We start from the raw sequence: 22,269 nt of genomic DNA, 5'->3' as shown, positions 1-22,269 counted from the left end.
TATTGCTAAAGATACGTCCTTCCCTTGTATGTTTAAAATTTTTTTTTTTCAATTATTTACTGCTAGTATACAACCATCTGTTTATCTTCTTTAGTACAGGATTGTATGCAATCAAAGGCAGGGAAGAAAAATTCTTAAGTATCGCTAATGTTGGATGTATTTTATGCTATATTTATGCAATATTTGATGATGTTGAACACATCTGAAACTTCGATATTTTGAAGGCAGAAAACATCTTGAAAACAAGGAGGGAACCCAAAGATGTCTGTATCGAATAAAATTACAAACGATTGGATGGCTTGTGGACTACTGTCGCTTCTTTTTTCTGGGAGATGGATGACCGAACTACTAGAGCAACCGTGAAAAATAAGCCGGCAGCTGTGAGGAGCACCTTCCAGCCTCTGAGGCCGCAGTTGTTACTGGCAGCCGCCGCAGCTTTTGTCCTTGCAATTGTGTAATCAGGTTCATCCTCTTGCCCTGCTTTGTCTAAAAAACATACAAATAACATAAACTTTATGTTTTTTAATTGAATACAGACAGACTTGAAAGCGTTTGGATGGAGTATAATTCATTGCAATATAACAACACAGCATACCTGTGTCTCCTTCATCAGCGTCCATGATGAGGCGATTAAACCATCTATCTTCAACAACTTCGACAGTGAAACCAATGGAGTATATTCCTGGTATATGCTCCCACATGGACAAATCTCCACTGATGACAAATGGATCATTAGGATCTGATTTGGTGTTGTGTTGGGTACTTATCATCATATTATTCTGGTGCTCTTGCATAAGCTCGACACCAAACTCCTTTATCCGAAACAACTTATTTGGTGCATTCATTACTGAAACCACCACTTGATCTCCACATTGTAATATTGTTTCATTCTCCATCTTCCAATGGCTCAACCATATCATATCTTCTCCGTCACCTGGGATACCATAGAATAATGGGTAATAGATCCACTTCAGACCCTTGCTCTTGTTACTCACTTTGATTATGTTTGAAACATCTTTCCATTCATCATCATTATTAGAATTCTCCTCGTTTGCATAGGTAGCAAAGATGTTCAAGCCTTGGATTCTATGATTAGAAGGGAGTAAGGGGACACTAAAAGATATGGAGGACTTGGTACTTTTATAGCTGAACTGGCCTGGAACCTCATTCCCAACAAAAAATGTGCTGAATATACCATATTCATACAGTCCCTATACATTTTCCATGATCATCACAACATTACTAAGTCATTTATTTCCCATTATATACATGATATGAGAGAGAGAGAGAGAGAGAGAGAGAGAGAGAGAGTGAGAGAGAGAGAGAGGCGCACCTGGACAGGACTCACTATTGGATATGAGAATAATATGCTTTTCATTCGAATTGCAGGCATGGATTCCAAGTTGCACAAGCCCAAAAGTTTGATCATTTCCACATCAACTCTATCAATAGGCACTAACTTGTAATCGTACTGCCACTCAACTAGATTCCAGTTGTCCTTCACCGTGTACGTTGTAGACCATGGCTCAGGGTCAAGAGATGTTATTTTTCTTAATGATATGCATCCGGCTATACTCATCCTTTGTACTTTCGGCAACCCCACAAGCGATTCGAGTCTATTACAATTCTTGAAAGAGAGTTTATCGAGCCTCCTCAAACCTTTGATGAAACCTGGCAGATTGCATATTGGATTCTCACCTAACTTTAGTTTTCGCAACGAGGATAGACTACTTAAATCCCTACAAAAGGCATCATCAGAAAGATTGCACCCCTTGAGACTCAACTCTAGTAAAGAGCATGGAAAAGAACTCAAGATAGTTGAACTTCTTTCTGGCCACAATTCACTTATTGGAATTCCATCTATTTCAAGAACTTTCAGAGACTCCATCTTCTTCATCATCTCCACTGGAAACTCTTCAAGATTTGAGCAGCCAGATAAAATGAGTTTTTCAAGTGATTTAAGCATGCACATGTTCTTCGGAAGCATCCTAAGATTCTTGCAATCTTTCGTATTTAAGTACACGAGTCTCTCCAGGTTTCCAATGGACTCATGAACATCAATCAGGCTGGTGCAATCAACAAGAATCAATTCTTCTAGACTAGGGCAAAGTGAGAAGTCCATGATTTCAGTGAGGGAATGGGAATGGCTGACGTCAAGGATCTTCAACGATGGAAGAAACTGTGGAAACAAAGGAAAAAAAGAAAAAGAAAAAAAATAATGAAATAAGTATTTAACATAAGAAATTAGTCATCGAATTAAAGAAAACATAGGAGTTCATTTTAACACATGGAGTTAGTCAACAAATAAAAAACTAACAAAATAAGGAAAATGAATTGAAATGCGTAGAGTAACATACTTTTGTTCCTTTCCAGACTTGTCTTAAGCTACTATGTTGCATTTCAAGAACAATTAGACACTCCAAAGGAAGATCAACAGGTATAGAATCCAATGGAAATTGAAGCCAACACAACCATCTTAATCTTGTAGGGAAATTTGCATAACATCCATCCAGTCGTACATGACTAAGATGGAGTAGTTGTAAATTGCACATCCTTTCAAATGCATTGGTTTCCAAGACGGTCTCATTCGTGTTTATTGGTCTGTTTGCAAGATGCATACGCATATCCAGGGCAAGACCTTGAATTGTTTGTGTACCCTAACAGAAAAGAAAAGAAAAAGTTAAAACATTATTATGGATAATTTTCACAAGGAGAAATACATATATAGACATAAAAGGCATGTTTCTTACATTCTTTTCCCTCAGTACTTCGAAAGAATCCTTATGGCGCCATAATCTACTACGTTTTCCAGACTCTTCTGATTCATGGCGAACAATTTCTCTTCCCATGTCACGGATCATGTCATGCATTTGCATGTTGTTGTATCCATCAATTGTCACCAAGCATCTATCAATGAGATTTTGAATGCCAACAATTGTACAGAAATCACATCCATCGAGTATTCTAACAATGTAGTTTTTGTCCCTTCCTATTAGGAAACAAGCAATGTGGAGGAATAATTTCTGGTCATGGTCATCTTGTAAATTGTCATAACTTATTCTTAGTTTATTCATGATTTCACCATTAGGGATAACTTTTAGCTTCTCCAATGCACTTTCCCATACATCTATACTTTCCCCTGATAAAGAAGAACCCAAAACTTTTAGAGCTAATGGAAGTCCGCCGCTATGTTGCACTACCATTTTTGAATGCTCCATGTAATTTTCTATGGGACGGTTCTGGCCAAATGCATGCCAACTGAAAAGCTCTAGTGATTCATTGTAATTCAAAGTTTCAACTTTGTACACCTTTGTAACTTGATGTGCTCTTAGCAATCTTTCACGCCTAGTTGTTATAAGTATCTTACTTCCGGGATAAAACCAATCTTTCATTTTTAGTACTGCATCTAATTGGTCCATATGGTCCACATCATCAAGGACAAGTAGAACTTTTCTAGAGCTTATGGCGCTTTCAATCTTAATTATTCCCTCACTAATAGTTTGTATTTCCACTTTTCTACCGATCAAAATATCAAAAAGAAGTTGCATTTGTATTTGAACTAAGCCATTTGGTCGATCTGCTCTTTCTTTGATATTTTCAATGAAACTACTTCCTTCAAAGCTTCTAAAATTTGAATTGTAAACATGTTTTGCAATGGTTGTCTTCCCTACTCCAGACATGCCATACACAAGAAGTATACCAACATCACTTGATCCATCTTGTAACCACAAATTGATGCGTTCGACTTGAAATTGGATTCCAATCAATTTTGGTTCAACACTCAATAGTGTACGACTTAACTTGTCTCCAATCACTTTAACAATTTTCTTGATAAACTTTGCCTCGTACCTAATAATTTGCAAACAACATAAAAAATAAATCAAACCTTTCTTGCGTAATAAACCATCTTAATGTGACTAGTATTTTTTTTTTTTTTTTTCAATTGGAAAGTGGTAGATGTTTTCTCTCTAGTGTCTGGTACGTTATATGTGTTTTGTTAAGTAATTTAGCACTTGTGGTTATTACACCTAAACAATTATTAAGTTTTTAGTGGAGTAGAGCTGCCCAATTAAGGTTTCACTTCAGGGAAGCTGACAACATTTTGGGTTAGAAGGGGACAGGTGGCTTTAAGATAGACTAGCCTTTATGCACACGCTCACACGTGCGCAAAATGTATTTTTTGAATCACGGCGTGCTACATGCGACTTACACGTTTTAAATGTATTTATATGCGTAAATTGACAAAAGGAAAGTCAAATGTTTGAAGTTTATGAATAATCTTAGATCATGTTGGAAGAAACCCCTCATAAACCAATTAAATCAGCTGAATCCACATAATAAAATCGACCTTTATAGAATTACATTAAGAATAGATAAAATAATATTTAATAAACAACTGATTGAATCACATTATTGCTAGTCATTGTGCGGCTAAGCCCACCCTCTCCCCCTTAGTGTAGATAATATCGTTTGTTAAAAAAATAATAATAATTTGACAACTAATTTAATCACATTATTATCCGCGTGCAAAATACTTTTTTTATAACCAGCATTACACTACTCTTAAGATGTTTTGAACGTGTTTAAAAATAGAGAAAATAATATTTAATGAACAACTGATTGAATCACATTATTACTAACCTATTGTGAGATACCTATTAAAAAAACACTGTTAAAATGACAAAAATACTTCTGCCACATTTGATGCATTATTTTGGATTGCTTTTGAAGTTTTTTTTGTTTGAGGGGCATTTGTGATAACCCGTTCCAAATTTTACGTTTTTATTTTATTTTAAAAGCGTGCATTTACGAAATTGCCCTAGAGGCAAGGACTTTGACTTCCGTTGACCATCGACTTGAGAGATGTGGGACTTATTCTTTTAGCATATCCTCGTAGTACTCATTGGTACGAACGTATAGGCGAAAGCCGTTTGCGAGTCCGGATTATAACGGTATAGTTACGGACGTTCGAAATTGGTTATTCAAGGTTTAGTGTTTATTTAAATTAAATCCCCACTTTGTGGGGGAAGCCCAATCAGAAATGGAGGGAGGAAAGAAGAAGAAGAAAAAAAAAAAAAAAAAAAAAAAAAAAAAAAAAAAAAGAAGGAAGTCGTTCCCGTCCACCTGCACCCACCGCGGGTCCATTTTCCAAGGCCGATTCCGGCCAACTCCGGTGAAGTTTTTCGATGCCACCACAACCATCTTGAAGCTCTCATTCCCCTCTACAAAACCCACCCAAGAACCACCTTGATTAACCATGGTATGGGGCGGTTTGAGGCCACGAAAGTTGACGAAAATCAATGGTGCTCCGGCCACCCTTTTCGATTTTCCGGCAAATCGGCAAAGCGATGGCCGATGCCACCACTTGGGCTTTGTAGCCCATCATCCCAGGAGCAAAACCCAACCAACCTTGACCCCGTTGGACCACCGTAGACGACGAATCGACGTCGGGAAGTTTTAGGCACCCGCCGGCTTTGTGGGCAAAATTGACCATCTTCCGTCCACTTTTGGACTTCGTGACAGGTATGAAAGTTGATCCACTCACTGAGATATTCATTTCTGTGAAGTTTGAGAATTTTTGGAAATAGTTGGATTTTCCGGCGAGTCGGGGCGGCCGACCGCCACCCGCGGCGGCGCGTGGCCAGTGGGCCGCCAATGCTATTTTTAGGCTATGTCAAATGTCTTGAATTCAATTTTGTCATTTGAATGACGTAGGTTGATAGTTGGAACCTAAATTCGTTACGATACGTTACTTGATAAAAATGTGAATCGATGATCCGACCGTTGGATCGTCACCAAAATTGGATACATTATAATACGTAATATTTAAAGATAATAGGAATTTATGGATCGGGAATCCGACTTATGGATCTTCCTGAATTGGATTTGTAAGTTAGTAAAATAAATGTTCACGGCCACTTGTTTTAGGCAATTGGCAGAGATCTGACCGTTGGATCGAAATGAAATTTTAATATGTTATTCTAGAAACATATTGTGGATCGTTGGGAGTTACGGATTGGAAATCTGATATGCGGATCTTCCGGGTCAAGTTATACAGGGTTGTAAACCCTACCGTCGATCTTTGATCGACGGTTGACTTGTGGTCAATGGGTCTCAAACTATTTTAGAATGTCGTTGAGGTTGTGTTTTATGTGAATTACGTATTCTTCGGATAAGAGTTCTGAGATGTGATTTGATAATTGGTCACAGGGACCAATCATTCAGGACGCCTCGATATGTGCGCTAGAGAATAATAGCGTGGACTCCAGGTAAGTGGATCTTTTCCTTTTTATCGTACATATTGTTGAGAGTTCTATCGACACTTTAAAATTGATTAGGTATATTACCTTCGTATAATTATCGTGAATGCTTGAAGTACTTATATGAACTACGAATGGCTTGATCCCTGTCTAGGGTACGTAGGCAGTCTAACGAGACGTTAGATGCAGCCATAAAATATTTGAGACAAAAACCTTGCTTGGGAAATTGAGTAATGCGAAGGAAATTGGTAAAGGCAAGTTTTAATTTTATGAATTAGTTTGTTAAATTAGTGTTAATTGAGTTGGCATGGATAATTATCCCTGAAAATAAGTAGTTTGGGAGTAGGGCGTTATTGATTGTACACTTCTCACTGTATTGTTTATAATTGAAAATGCTACGACATGGTTGAGTATTAGATTGCATCATGGTATATCCATATGTATATTACTTGCATATAATTATTGGGAATGCTTTCAAGTGCAAAGGTGAACTCAGGACACCCAGGTAAGTTCAGGTGAGTTTATGATATTAGTTGAATCGATTGAGTTATAACATGACTACAGTTATGTGTTAGGCAACTTCGATACTGTCGTACTGGTTGCCATGAGTTCCACATGTTATATTGAGATGCATTGAGAGCTCATAAACCTGCACCCCGGTGTTAGTGCTCCCACCCGTGGCCAGGGCACAGTCCTTCACGTGATGTTCACCTCCCGCACCTTACGCTCACCTTGGATTCAAGGTAGGTGCACAGTCCTGTCGTACAGACCTCTTTAGGTGGTTCCGACTCGTAGGTGACCCGCGATTATTCGCCCAGTCTTCACGTGATCGTAGCACTTGAGCGTATTTATTTACACCCAGTCCTGTCGTACAGACCACTTTAGGTGGTTCCGACTCGTGTGCAGGTATACTTATTGAGCTATTGGCTAGCCAGGATTGGTGAGATATGGATAAGTCGTACAGGTAACTATAGGTGACTCCGACTTATATGCTAGCCATGATTGATGAGATATGGATAAGTCGTACAGGTCACTATAGGTGACTCCGACTTATATGCTAGCCATGATTGATGAGATATGGATAAGTTGTACATGTCATTTTAGATGACTCTAACTGATATATCACTTTGTATTGATTTAGTTCATTTGGCCTACTTATTAATGTATGGTGGAGTTGATGGCAAACAGTGGTTTTGGTCATTTCTGAGTATGGTTTGGATATATGTATATATGTTGTACTGTCTTGTGGAAAACGATACGGGTTTTACATTTAGGGGCATTACTTTTAGAGAGGTAATAACTTTGGGAAGCTTGGTTTTATTGCTTACTCACACCTTCTGTTTGGTGCCCTCCAGGTTTTAGCTGCTGAGTTTGTATCGACAAGAATTTGTGGCGAATCTTAGTATTGATGGATATTTCTGAGGGTATGATTCTTACCCACACTACTGTACCTTACTTATGCTCTGACATCGCGTGTGAAATGGGTTCGCTGCCACTCGTAGCGCACTCTGATACTTAGACATTTTTAGATTCAAATTTATTCACTTTTTATACACTATCACATTTTATGGCTTCGTCACCTTCCAGGTGTCGGCCAGCACAGCTCGATTCAAGGTCCAAGTGGACTTTCTGGGTCGGGGTGTGTCAGCATTTTTGTCCAAATATTTTTTTATAAAGCTTGTGACACCAAAAAAATACTATCCATTGGCCTTGGTGGCTTTATATATACTAGCCTTAATGCATGCGAGTGTAGAAGACATTTTTTTAATCACGGCCTGTTAAGCTCGAATTACACGTTTTAGATGTATTTATATGTGTAAATTGAGGAGAGTCAAATATTTGAAGTAAATGAATAACCAATTAAAGCAGCTGAATCAATATAATAAAATCGGTCTCTATTGAATTTACTACACTTACTATTTTATGAAACTTACTACACTGTTTATGAAATTTATTATACTGTTTATGAAACTTATTATACTGTTTATGAAACTTATTATACTGTTTATGAAATTTATTACATTGTTTATGAAACTTAACGGCACTATACTGTTTATGAAACATAATGGTACTACACTGTTTATGAAACTTAACGATATTATACTGTTTATGAAACTTAATGGTAATACACTGTTTATAAAACTTAATAGTACTACACTGTTTATAAAACTTAATACACTGTTTATAAAGCTTAACGCGATAGGAACACATGTTTATATTTTATGTTTTTTTTTTTATCTTTTTGTTCTTATGATTAAATAAAATTATTAGATGATTTTTTGTTAAAATGTAAAGTTTTGAAGTCCGTTTCATTAATTTTCCTTCTAAATTTAGTCTATCTAATATCATTCGTATATAAATCAAGGTCGCTACAGATCATATATCAATTTGAGTAAAGAAAGAGAAGAGAAATGGAGAAAATGAAAGTTACCCATCAGCTTGATTTTGTAAGACCATGCCTGCTAGATCTGCAACCTCTGCAAGTGCCTTCCTCCATCCCTTCACCTTTTCCGGCGACTGATTTTTCTGGCTTCTAGCAAATGCTTTTCCAACACTTCCTGTCTGCTTCCTCACGTGGGACGGATCAACATCGTAGAAGACTGGTAAAACTACATGGTCCGAGGTGGTCTCCTTCCGTTCAAGGATCAGCACAAGCTCATCAAGACACCACCTGGATGACGCGTAATCTTTCGAAAACACGACAACAGAAGTTCGTGACAGCTGGATCGCTTTCAGCAGTCCTGGCTTTATATCTTCTCCTCTCTCAAGTTCATCGTCGTCTCGGAACGTGAGAAATCCTGCGTTGTTCAAGGCTGTGTAAAGGTGGTCGGTAAACGTCTTGCGGGTGTCTTCGCCTCTGAAGCTCAAGAACACGTCGTAGCGATAACCCCGAAATTTTTTGGAATCAGAGGAGGTTCCTTGAGATGTTCTCACGAGAGCCATTGATGTGGATCGATGTTCAAACCGAAAGAACTGGTCTTTGCTAGATGCAATGCAAATGTCTCTGTGCAGGGGATATTTAATTGGGTTATTCCTATCTACTGGAAAATTTACAAACAATTATAAAAAGGGTTGTTCCCATGCTTTTTAAAAAGGGTTGTTCCCATGCTTGACCCAAAAAGTCTTTCTTTAAATCATGGCCAACTGCTAGTGGCAGAGATTAAAACAAAAGGTTGTATAGGGTCCTTCCTATCTACTTCCAGCAAGATTCACAAACAATTATAAAATGGGTCGTGTTCCCATGCATTGACCCAAAAAGCTTTTCTTTTAAGTCATGGCTGGCCGCTAGTGGCAGAGTCCTAAAAATAAAATTGCACCTATAGTTGCAAATAGACAGGAAATAAAATATAATTAAGTTGTGTATAAAATGCATGATAAAAGAAGGGGTGTGATATCTACACATCTCATTTTACTTTTTACATACATTTCTAATTTTCGATTGTTGGATCAGATGAATTGAAGAAGATCAACGAACATAAATTAACAAGAGGTGTGTGAGAAGTAATTTGGAGTGTGTGGATAGCTCATCCCTAAAAGAAAGGGTCCTTGCACGCTCGAAAACGTCATTCGAAGAGGTTAGTAAAGAATAAATGAAGAAATACATCAATGAACCAAATAATAGTGTAAGATAACAAAATAAACAATGACATTGAGTTGAAGAGTAAGAATTCATATATATCATCTTTTCCTTACAGTACTACAAAAAAATACAACTTGCTTCTATCATATTACTAGTTTATCTTATTAAAAGTTGCTAAAGATGAGTATATAGGGTTTGTGGTTTTATAGTATAATATCTACTATTTTCTTGACATTTATCTTGCAATTCCCATTCCACCTGCAAACTACTTTGTCAAGTCAATACCGCCACAACAATAACAGAAGTTCCTTGAGATGTTCTCACGAGAGCCATTGATGTGTATCGATGTTCAAACCAAAAAAACTGGTCTTTGCTAGGTGCAATGCAAATGTCTCTGTGCAGGGGATATTTAATTATAAAATATACTTCCAGGAAAATTTACAAACAATTATAAAATGGGTTGTTCCCATGCTTGATCCAAATAGTCTTTCTTTAAATCATGGCCGGCCGCTAGTGGCAGAGATTAAAACAAAAGGTTGTATAGCGTCCTTCCTATCTACTTCCAGAAAGATTCACAAACAATTATAAAATGGGACGTGTTCCCATGCATTGCCCCAAATTTCTTTTAAGGCATGGCTGGCTGCTAGTGGCAGAGTCGTAAAAATAAAATTGCACCTATAGTTGCAAATAAAAAGGAAATAAAACATAATTAAGTTCTGTATAAAATGCGTGATAAAAGAAAATGTGTGATATCTACACATCTAATTTTACTTTTTATATACGTTTCTAATTTTCGATCGTCGGATCGGATGAATTGAAGAAGATCAACGGACATAAATTAACAAGAGGTGTGTGAGAAGTAATTTGAAGTGTGTAGATAGCACACCCCAAAAAGAAAGGGTCCTTGCATGCTCGAAAACGTCATTCGAAGAGGTTAGTAAAGAATAAATGAAGAAATACATCAATGAACCAAATAATAGTGTAAGATAACAAAATAAACAATGACATTGAGTTGAAGAGTAAGAATTCATATATATCATTTTTCCGTACAGTACTACAAAATACAACTCGCTTCTATCATATTACTAGTTTATCTTATTAAAAGTTGCTAAAGATGAGTATATAATGTTTGTGGTTTTGTTCTTGACATTTATCTTGCAATTCCCATTCTACCTGCAAACTGCTTTGTCAATTCAATACCGCCACAACAATAATACTGCATTACTTTGTTGATGCTCATTTCCAGTGGAAAATGCATCACTTGTAGTCTTTTTCACAGTTTTTTCTTATGGGACCTGCTTTGATTTTTCTGGTACCGTCTTTGCTGCAAGCGTGGAGATGACGCCGTTGTGTTATGTGATAAGAGATGTTGCAGCTTCAAATAAATTTCATTGGATATTCTGTAAATAGGTGAAAGGGGATAAATAGATCAAACTATTAAACTAAATCTTAGAAAGACAATTAGCAGGGACCAAAATAATTGTTACATTGCTGTAGTAGAGTACAACATTCTCAGTTAAATGATTAACCAACTAAGAACCCACATAATTAAAATTAAGTACCTGTAACCTGTCATTTGGTGCCACGGAGGATGTTCACTACGTCGAATATTTGGTTGGTTTCTGCTTTTTTTGGTGATGTTTTCCTATTTGACTGAATATGTCACAGATGCTGCTAATGTTGGGATGAGAGGCAGTGCAACAATCTGTCCCAAGAAAAAGTACAGCTTGAAATTGAACTTCTGTTAAATTCTCTGCCAAACGATATATATTAAGCTGAAGGATTATAATCATACTACCAACAAACATTTCACCCAAAATTGAAAGGAAAAAAGTTGAAATTGATAATTGATAAAGCAAACTCTGCAATTTTATACTGAAAGGTTGACAATGGCTTGAAATTTAACTGAAGATCTAAAACTACATGTATACCTAATTACTGGAAGAAAGTAGAGAAAAGCAAAGTGCTTCTATCCCAGGTTATGATGCACTGCAAGGCGATGCTTGTGATAAACCACCATATGCAACGGCAGATAGCAAACTATAATGATAATGACAATTATTATTTCAATAAATAGAATGTATGATTCAACATAAATATATTGCAATCAATTTGATCATAATCAAATCATTAAGACAATATGCCCTGCAACGTAAATTCATGAAACGCCATTTTACATTGTCACAGATTCCTAACCAGGTTGGTACTCCTCTTTCTGATCCCACTGAGTTTCGTCACCTTCTCAGGTCACTTACATATCTCACTTTAACTCATCCTAGTATTGCCTTTGCGGTCAATCATATTGCTTAGTTTATGGCTCGTCCCACTATGACTCATTTGGTTGCTGCCAAATGTGTTCTTCATTATGTTATAAGGGTTCGTTAGACTTGGTCTTAGTTTCGGCCTCACTATGGTCCACTTGTTTCTACTTGGCTACTCTGATGCAGATTGGGCTGGTCATCCATACACTTGTCAGTCCACGTCTAGGTATATTCTTTTTCTTGGCCCCAATCTCATCTCCTAGAGCTCTACATAGCAGCCTATTGTACGACGTTCTAGTGTGGAGTATGAGTATCGTGCTCTTGCTCACACTTGTACTGAATCCCTTTAGGTCTCCTACTTACATCGTGAAGTCCGGTGTGTGTTTTCAACGCCCATTTATATTTTCTGTGCTAATCTCAGCACCACCTACATGGTAGCTAATCCGGTTTTTCAGGCTTGCACGAAGCATATTGTGTTGAATTATCATTTTGTTTGCGAACATGTTAAGCTTGGCACACATAAAGTACAATTCATTCCATCCTTGGGTCAGCCTACGGATCTACTGACGAAAGGTCTTTCCAAGCCGCGGTTTCCTCTCCTACGGTCCAAACTTGTGTCCTCTTGGCCGTTCCCAGCAAAAAATGTGTTGAATATATCATGTTGATGCAATCCCTATTTATGTAATACGGACACCATAACATTAACTAGTCAATTCTTTCCAATTCCAATGACATATTTATCTGAGAGAGAGAGAGAGAGATGCACCTGGAGGAGACTCCAATCAACATCTTAAGAATCGCGGAATGGTAAGAGACTTCTGTTCACAATCCTTTTATGCTTAATTATGAACTTGTGATGCTTAATTAGAATGAAGACATAGAGCTAAATAATGTGGAGCAATATGCAGAATATTAGTGAACAAGTTGCTTCTTATTTAAAAGACCCAAGCAGAATGGTTGGGCAGATGCAGACGTGGTCATGTGGAAATTAGCAGTTGCTGTATTTGGCACTGTAATACATTAACAGTTCCCAAGGTCTCACGTGCATGCTCAGATACATTTGTGCTTCATATTTTTAACATCATAACAAGATTGGTTTTTTAGTAATTTAAACACGAGTTATTGATGTGCAGGTTCCTGTGGGGGAGAACACTGCAAAGGGAAAGGTACTGATTGCATATAATTGTGGTTAACTGTAATTCTATACTAATATGAGGACCCATTTATAAATTCATTGGAATTAAATGTCCCATGGAATTTACAATTTTCTCATGTGCTATATTAACTCCCAAATGAGGTACAAATTCGTTGTTTGGGATGGATGCCGACATTTGGGCAAATTTTGGGTTGTTTGTGTTGTTTGCTTCAATTTTCTTTTTGGATGGCCCCGATGTGACTTGATTAATTAAATAGATATAGGATCACATTGACCATAAAGTATTACCTGCAACTCAACAACTAAAAATAAGATAGAGACTTGGCAGAAAACTCGAAATCCCTAACCGAAAAAAACTCAATATTATGCAATTAAATCATCAGTTTTCATGGCATATTGTTTTTCGTTTAAGAAAATCTTCTTTTAATTTATCGTACAAAAAATCCTACTCGAAGTAAAAATTAACAGTAGTAAGTCATGGCAGTATAAAGTATAATCAGTGAATTATATCCAACATAACATAAAACACAATTTGACTAATAAACATTTAACTCAATAAATTAATTACCACATCAAACTTGAGAGTCCAACAGGTCTAAATAGGTCAAAACCTTCTCCATATTCAACTTCAATTGCCTAAAAATACCAAAAAGCGGAGCAAAAACATAATTTCATCAAAAGTGCTTACCCAAGGATAAGTTAAAAATAGAAAATAATCAAACCTTCTGGATTCTTAATCACCACAAAAATGACAAATTAAACCAAAACTACAACTAAAAAAAAAAAAATCAAACAATAATTATCTAGATATATAAAAGAGAGATTTTTTTAAAACTATAAGTGTAAGTGGCTGGAATTTTATGTGTTTGTCCCCGTGACTTGGGAGAAAAGAAAAAACAATGCGGTGTTTGATTGAAAAGCAGGAATGCAGATCCAATTTGAGTTTCAATATGAGATTTGAGTTGAAAGTGGAGCCCCATGCCAACTAAGAAAATTGTCACTCAACCAAGAATAATGAGATGTGAGTCAAATCATCTCCAATACACAACCAAATTGTTAAAATTCAAGTATGAATTTTGAATCCAATATCTTCTCCTCTAGTGCAAGGACACAAATTTTAAAACTCAAAACGAATTCTAGAATTTGAGTTTTTAAGATCTAAACACATCACCTTTTATGATCCAAATATAAAAATATTGTCTAAAATTGAGTCTTTGCATTAGAGATACTCTAATAAGTCTCTCGTAAAACCAAGTTGGTAATGAAATGTTTAAGCACTATGATTAGCACGTGAGGGTCTTGGTCGGCTATTGTTAAGCTTCCCCACTTGCATGTTAGCTGCCGCACGTGTAATCGTCCAATTGTGAATTCCACTATGATCCATGTGTGGTTTGGTTTTGTCTTTGTATTTCATGGGATTTGTTACTTTTTATTTATTTTGTTTGTCCAAAGTAAATGCAATGCTACTTAATTAATCAAATATAGGGAGGCTAACTAAGTCTCTAATCCGTAATAACCAACTCGTAAAACATATTAGATAAATTAAATCATCCATCTCTAAAGGTTGATAATCATCACATGACCCACATGTCATTAAGACTCGGAAGTAAAGGACAATGTGGGCTGGAAAGACCGAGTTTTCATTGATTCAAACTGAGTTTCATCAACTGAGAGTGGCCTCAAACGCGTAGGACGAGCATTACTACCTACTCTTTTCCCCCTTTCCATCCTTGCAGAACGCCAACGCCAATGAACCGGGGATGGTGATGCAGCAGCTTCGTTGAACTTCTGTTCTAAATTTATAGCACCCAAATCACCAAAATCCTCATTCCTAACCCCATCAGAGCTATTAAAAGAGCCCTTAGAACCTAAACTGAACTCACTCCTAGCTCGATTTCAAACTCCGAACCGGCAATCCTAAAGGCTGATTATTCGAAACACCATTGATTTGGGTTAAAAAATGTGGGAGAGTTAAGTTTAACATATGCAATTGGTCAAAAAATAAAAAACTGAATTGAAAATGCGTAAACATACTTTTGTTCCTTTCCAGACTTGTCTCAAACTATTGTATTGCATTTCAAGAACAACTAGAAACCCCAAAGGAAAATCAATTGGTATAGAATCGAATAGAAATTGAAACCAACACAACCATCTTAATCATGTAGGGAAATCTGCATAACATCCATCTGTTGAGAGTTGTCCCACATCGGTGAGGGACAAGGTTTGCTATGTGCTTATATGGTCTTGGGCTACTCCCCATATAGCCAATTGGTTTTATGGTGGAACCTCAATTTCATCATGGTATCAGAGCGGGTTGTCCTCGTGTGAAGCCAAACGGCCACACGCGCTCCACGTCACCCAGTTGTTGTCCATGTGTAGGCTTGAAAATCCGCCACACGTGCGGGGGCGTGTTGAGAGTTGTCCCACATCGGTGAGGGACAAGGTTTGCTATGTGCTTATATGGTCTTGGGCTACTCCCCATATAGCCAATTGGTTTTATGGTGGAACCTCAATTTCTTCACCATCCAGTCGTACATGACTAAGATGGAGTAGCTGTAAGTTGCGCATCTTTTCAAATGCATTGGTTTCCAAGATTGTCTCATTTGTGTTTATTGGACCGTGTGCAGGATGCATACGCATATCCAAGACAAGACCATGGATTCTTTTTGTACCCTAAAGGAAAAAACGGAAACGTTAGTATGTATAATTTTCACAAGAAGAAATACATATATAGACATTAAAGGCATGTTTCTTACATTCTTTTCCCTCAATACTTTGAAAGAATCATTATGGCACCATAATCTACTACGTTTGTCAGGCTCTTTTGATTCCAGGCGGACAATTTATCTTCCCATGTCACGAATCATGTCATGCATATTCACCTTGCCGTATTTATCAATTGTCACCAAGCATCTATCAATGAGATTTTGAATGCCAAAATTTGTATAGAAATCACATCCATCGAGTATTCTAACAATGTAGTTTTTGTCCCTTCCTATTAGGAAACAAGCAATGTGGAGGAATAATTCTCGATCATGGTCATCTTGTAAACTGTCATAGCTAATTCTTAGTTTATTCATGATTTCACCATTAGGAATAACTTTTAGCTTCTCCAATTCATTTTCCCATACATCTATACTTTCCCCTGATAAAGAAGAACCCAAAACTTTTAGAGCAAATGGAAGTCCGTCGCAGTAATGTACAACCTTTTCTGAATGTTCCATGTAACCTCTAAGGGGGTGATCCTGGCCAAAAGCATGCCAACTGAAAAGCTCTAGTGATTCATTGTAATTCAAAGTTTCAACTTTGTACACCTTTGTAACTTGATTTGCCTTTAGCAATCTTTCACGCCTGGTTGTTATAATTATCTTACTTCCAGGATAAAACCGATCTTTCATTTTTAGTACTGCATCTAATTGGTCCATATGGTCCACATCATCAAGAACAAGTAGAACTCTTCTAGAGCTTATGGCGCTTTCAATCTTAATTATTCCCTCACTAACAGTCTGTATTTTCACTTTTCTACCGTTCAAAATATCAGAAAGAAGTTGCATTTGTATTTGAACTAAGCCATTTGGTCGATCTGCTCTTTCCTTGATATTTTCAATGAAACTACTTCCTTCAAAGCTTATAATATTTGAATTGTAAACATGTTTTGCAATGGTTGTCTTCCCTATTCCTGACATGCCATACACAACAAGTATACCAACATCACTTGATCCATCTTGTAACCACAAATTGATGTGTTTGACTTGAGATTTGATTCCAATCAATTTTGGTTCAACACTCAATGGTGTGCGATTTATCTTGTCTCCAATCACTTTAACAATTTTTTTGATAAACTTTGATTCGTACCTAAGAATTTGCGAGTGTCTTCGCCTTTGAAGCTCAAGAACACGTCGTAGCGATAACCCCGAGAAGTGTTGGAATCAGAGGAGGTTCCTGGAAATGTTCGCACAAGAGCCATTGATGTGGATCGATGGACAAACAGCTCTTTGCTAGCTGCATTGCAAGTGTGTCCGGGTGCAGGGGAAATATATAATTGGGTCATTCCTATCTACTCCCAGGAAAATTTACCAACAATTATAAAATGGGTCGTTCACATGCATTGACCCAAAAAGCATTTCTTTTAGTCTTGGTCGGCCACTAGTGGCGGAGATGAAAAGAAAATTGGAAAGAGCACTTCTTGTTTTATATGTGATTGTATAAATTATAATTTATGTTGATTGTTGCTCATCTTTTTGTGATAAAATGCATTTCTAATTGCATTCGGATTTTTTGTGACAGAACACAGCACGTTTTGATCAGTGCTCCATACTCATTTCTCGTCATTGAAATGTTGAAGCCATTTCTACCAATAGTCAATCCACCAACTAGTATTACCAATTGTCCTAAAGATGATACGGTTATGAGATAAAACTTAATCGATAATGTGGCAGTAATGTTTAGTTACTTTCATAAGGTAAGTTTGGAATAACCTGAATTTGGGTACATGTATGGTTAAACTTGAGGTGGTTGATTGAATTGTTGTTGTGCAGTTATATGCTTTTTGTATAGTTATAGGCTGGACCAAAAGAGAGCACTTGTGGCAGTGGCTGGTCCAGAATTCAAATCTTAGGATCCCAGTGTTAGGTCCAAATTTTTAGATAGAAACAGAGAGCGAAAAATGAAAAAAAAAAATTCAATTTGTTCACTGAGGCATTTCGTCGAACACTTGATAGACTTGTTGTCGTCAACCAAATCACATTGCGCACAAGTAGATTTTGTAAACATTTTTTCTGTTAATGTTTGAGCTACGTTAAGAATCTTGTTGGAACATATGTCGCACATATATACAAAATATATAAAGTGACGAGAAATGTATATAAAATACAATATTTATGAGATTCGGTAAGTTGTGCCAATGTCTTCGGAGTAGCAATATTGATTTTTCATTACACGAAATATAATTTACAACGTAAGAAACAAGGAAAACTGGGAGCAATTACTTCTTTGGCGTATTTGTATATTTTCTAGATGTTTGGCCATGTGTTTTTTTTTTGCTTCTTTTTCAGTCTCCCACTCCCATTTGTAAGAAAATGGGTAACAGTTAATAGACGTAATGATGGAGGTGACTTTGCTTTTTCTTTTCTTTTTCCATCTTTTCCTCTACTTTCGAAGCTTCCCTCTAATTTTTTTTCTTCTTCTGTTCTTTTCTTCTTTTCCCTTCTTTTTTTCTTCTATATTCTCCAAAATTCCTCTCTTTTTTCCCCTTCTTTTCTCTTTTCTCCGGAATTTTCTCTCATTCCCACCCCTTCCTTTTCTACATTTCCCTTCTTCTTTTCTTTCTCTCTACCCTCCGGAATTTCCTTCTCATTTTCCCCTCTCCTTTGACGTCATTGTATTGGGGATAAGATGTGGACATGTTGTGTTCTGGAGAGGTGAAAATTATAGTCCCACATATCTATTTTCAAAGAATTAGCTTTTGATCTATTAGACCCACTCTAGCCCTTGGACCCAAACTCAAATATTTGGGTTTAAACACAAAAATTTGCCACCTAAAGTTAAGATTCATACCGAAAAAAGAATTTGGGTTTGGACCCAAATCAAAATCAAAATTTGGGTTCAAATTTGGCTGATATGAGAGTTAGTGACCAACAACTAACCCCCACATGGCAGGGAACTCAGTTGTCCAACAGTAAATGTGGCCTTTCGATTTCTGGACCATTGGTTATCAATGGTCCAAATCAAACTCCTTTTTTTGGGCAATCCTTTAAAATTGATCGAAAAATCTATATTTGTTTTTGTCAAATCCAATGGTAAAAATGATCTAACATTGAAATTTAAATTCAACGGTCAAAATAATATGTATATTTGGTAGTGTATTGAAGTTTGGTTGGTTGATGCGTACATTGAAGTTTGGTCGGTTAGTGGTTGGTTGGTGTAGTTTGTTCCATTTTGGAAATTTTGTCAGAATTTAATTTTTTTTAGGTTAAACCATTCGTAAAACTAAATTAAGAAAACATAACTCAAAGTTTCTCTAAAATAATTAATACATTTTAAGTTCTGAAACTTAGGTCTGGAGGGTTGGGTGACGTTCACTGTTTACAGAGCTAAATTCTGTCTTTTAGTGGATCCAAATATTTGAATTTGGGTTCACGGGTTGGAGTTGGTCATAACACTTATCTTTTTAGTTTTGGTAGAGATCTTCAATTTTAATTTCACATGTTTGTTAATAGTAAAAGAATAAAATACTATTTCAAACCGGGTCAAATACTAGGAGAGGACATGTAAAAATGTACGGAGGTTGATACTAGGAGACTACATAATGTGAAGATATAGGGGATTGAATATATCAGTTAAAAAAGAAAAAAAAAACTATACTCTCAAATTTGTATTAACGTGAAGATGATCGGTAAATTGGGTCAAAAAGTTTCTAATTTCACTTGTTTGCTAAATGGAATTATATTAAAGTATTACAGTAGGAAAGCCTCATTCATTCTTGTCTTAAGCATCAATTTGCAGAAGGGTGACTTTGGTCCTAATTCTTATTTATAGTGTAAGGAGTTATAGACAAAGATGCATAAGGTTTGAATAACTCTTTTTCTTTTTCATTTTCTCTTTTTTTTAATATCTTTTACATAAAGAAAAGCTAATGAAAAAATCTCAATTTTTTTTTTATCTATCGAAAAACACTTAATGAATTTTGTTTGATTACAAGGACAAAAGGCGATGATAGTATTGTGAATAAGCTAAATTTTAGACGCAGTGACAGTATTACAATTAAGTTAAAACTAAAACGAACAATTGTTTTTTCATAAAACCGACAATTAATTCCACCACATGAGTATTCTTAAATCTTTCGGATTATTTTGAGACATCTCTCGACAATCACATGAATTATCTGTGCAATTCCATTTAAAATAACGAATTTCAATTGCTTGGTGACATGATGGTCAAGAATTTATAGTCACTTCCCTTCAAATTTGTGGGTGGTCGCTTGGAAAGATTTGTCAATATAAAAAATCGTTGTCTTAACCAGACACACTCTTTTCTCAATCATTTGATACTCTCGTTTCTTCGTTTTCAATCTTTTACACGATCCTCACGCACCACTCCATTACCTTGATGAAGACCATATGCTTATCTCATGGTTCAAATCAAAGAGCTAAATCATTAGAAATTGGAAAATATTTTTCACACACCCATTTTTACTTCTTACATACTCTTGTTAATTTTTTGCCATTGTTCTTCTTCAACTCATTCAATGCAACGTCCGAAAATTAAGAGTGGTATGTGAGAAGTAAAAATGGGTGCGTGATAGCACTACCCTAGAAATTTTTACATGTACTCCAAGGACGACAAGATTAATATGTCTTATTTTATGGGTAAGTCTTCATTAGTTTGAATTGATGGGTAGTCCGATATAGGTAAGTCTTCAATAATTCAAATTACTAGGTAATCAATTTTAGGTCCATTAGATTGGAAAGTAAATAAAAATAGTATTTCCTCAGTTCAATATCGTTTATTTCTCGTTTATTTCTCAATTCAATCTTGATCGTTCAATTCAATTTTTCGAGCACAATAAGCATCTCCGATGCACCAAAAAAATTTGGACTCAAATCTTATATTTGAGTCTAAATACGGTTCTCCAATGCACCGGAGACTTAAAACTCATATTTATGTCTCCGGCAGAAAGGAGACTCAATTTGAGTTTCAGTATGAGATTTGAGTTGAAAGTGGAGCCCATGCCAACTAAGAAAATTATTACTCAACCAAGAATAATGAGATTTGAGTCCAATCATCTTCAATACACAACCAAATTGTTAAAATTCAAATATGAATTTTGAGTCCAATATCTTCTTCTGCAGTGTAGGGACTCAAATTTTGAAACTCAAACTGAGTTCTAGAATTTGAGTTTTTAAGATCCAGATACATCATCTTTTAAGATCCAAATGTAAAAATATTGTCTAAAATTGAGTCTTTACATTAGAGATACTTTGATAGGTCTTTCGTAAAACCAAGTTGGTCATGAAATGTTAAAGCACTATGATTAGCACATGAGGGTCTTGGTCGGCTATTATTAAGCTTCCCCACGTGCATGTTAGCTGCTGCACGTGTAATCGTCCAATTGTGCATTCTACTATGATCCATCTGTGATTTGGTTTTGTCCTTGTATTTCATGGGATTTGTTTCTTTTTATTTATTTTGTTTGTCCAAAGTAAATGCAATGCTACTTTATTAATCAAATATAGGGAGGTTAACTAAGTCTCTAATCCTTAATAACCAACTCGTAAAACATATTAGATAAATTAAATCATCCATCTCTAAATGTTGATAATCATCACATGATCCACATGTCATTATGCCCTTTTTTATTTCATTTATAGTCCTGTTGAGAGTAATGTTCAGAAGATTGCATCACACGTATTTTTAACATAAATATGGGGCTTATTAGCTATACAAGTAGAGTTTTTAAACATTTTTCCTCAAGTAAATGTTTGAGCTACACGTTAAGAATCTTTTTATCAAAAGAATTAGCGTTTGGTCTATTAACACTTGTCTTTTCAATTTTGGGAGAGATCTTCAATTTTAATTTCACATTTTTGTTATTATTAAAAGAATAAAATACTATCTCAAACCGGGTCAAGTACTAGGAGAGGACATGTAAAAATGTATGGGGATTGAAACTAAAAGACTACATAAATATGTGTTGAAATATCAGTAAAAGAAATCTAGACTCTCAATTTCATATTGACATGTAGATGATCAGTAAATTGGGTGGGAAAGTTTTCTAATTTCACTCGTTTGGTAAAAAGAATTATATTAAAGTATTACGTTATGAAATTCTCATTCATTCTAGTTTTAAGCATCAATTTGCAAAAGGACGACTTTGGTCCTAATTCTTATTTATAGTGTAAGGAGTGACATACGAAGATGTATAAGGTTGGAACAACTTTTTTCCTTTTCCATTTTCGCTCTTCTTTTAACATCATTTGCATAAAGAAAAACTAATGAAAAGAACTTTAAATT

The 22,269-nt window shown here is 36.0% G+C and overlaps 1 protein-coding gene, 2 long non-coding RNA genes and 1 pseudogene across 3 annotated transcripts; 1 reads left to right on the top strand and 3 right to left on the bottom strand.

The window, feature by feature from the left end:
• Positions 1–139: 139 nt before the first annotated feature.
• On the bottom strand, positions 140–9,303 carry LOC148695665 (disease resistance protein RPV1-like). The gene is made up of 6 exons (XM_088697927.1): positions 8,692–9,303; positions 2,751–3,849; positions 2,358–2,657; positions 1,334–2,179; positions 596–1,211; positions 140–486 (listed from the first exon to the last, which is right to left on the bottom strand). Exons 1-6 carry the CDS (start codon positions 9,201–9,203, stop codon positions 281–283), a joined length of 3,579 nt encoding a protein of 1,192 aa, XP_088554053.1. The 5' UTR covers positions 9,204–9,303; the 3' UTR covers positions 140–280.
• A 1,519-nt stretch (positions 9,304–10,822) lies between these two features.
• On the bottom strand, positions 10,823–13,013 carry LOC148695664 (uncharacterized). The gene is made up of 2 exons (XR_015964868.1): positions 11,403–13,013; positions 10,823–11,240 (listed from the first exon to the last, which is right to left on the bottom strand). It is a non-coding gene; the product is annotated as an uncharacterized LOC148695664 (long non-coding RNA).
• LOC148695663 (uncharacterized) lies at positions 13,005–13,455 on the top strand. The gene is made up of 2 exons (XR_015964866.1): positions 13,005–13,113; positions 13,235–13,455. It is a non-coding gene; the product is annotated as an uncharacterized LOC148695663 (long non-coding RNA).
• A 2,645-nt stretch (positions 13,456–16,100) lies between these two features.
• LOC148695662 (disease resistance protein RUN1 pseudogene) lies at positions 16,101–17,224 on the bottom strand (annotated as a pseudogene).
• Between the last annotated feature and the right edge of the window lie 5,045 nt (positions 17,225–22,269).

The sequence above is a fragment of the Pyrus communis genome, chromosome 7 (assembly GCF_041283825.1).
Source record: "Pyrus communis isolate YQ-2024b chromosome 7, ASM4128382v1, whole genome shotgun sequence".
Taxonomy (NCBI): Eukaryota; Viridiplantae; Streptophyta; class Magnoliopsida; order Rosales; family Rosaceae; genus Pyrus; species Pyrus communis.
This window is presented reverse-complemented; position numbering and strand designations above follow the sequence as displayed.

What these genes read in the sequence shown, in the direction of transcription:
- LOC148695665 (XM_088697927.1), bottom strand. Translation starts at nt 9,203, where the DNA reads ATGGCTCTCGTGAGAACATCTCAAGGAACCTCCTCTGATTCCAAAAAA. An exon ending in AAGTACTGAGGGAAAAGAAT is followed by an intron (nt 2,658 to 2,750) that starts GTAAGAAACATG and finishes CTTTTCTGTTAG; the next exon opens with GGTACACAAACAATTCAAGG. An exon ending in CGCTGATGAAGGAGACACAG is followed by an intron (nt 487 to 595) that starts GTATGCTGTGTT and finishes TATGTTTTTTAG; the next exon opens with ACAAAGCAGGGCAAGAGGAT.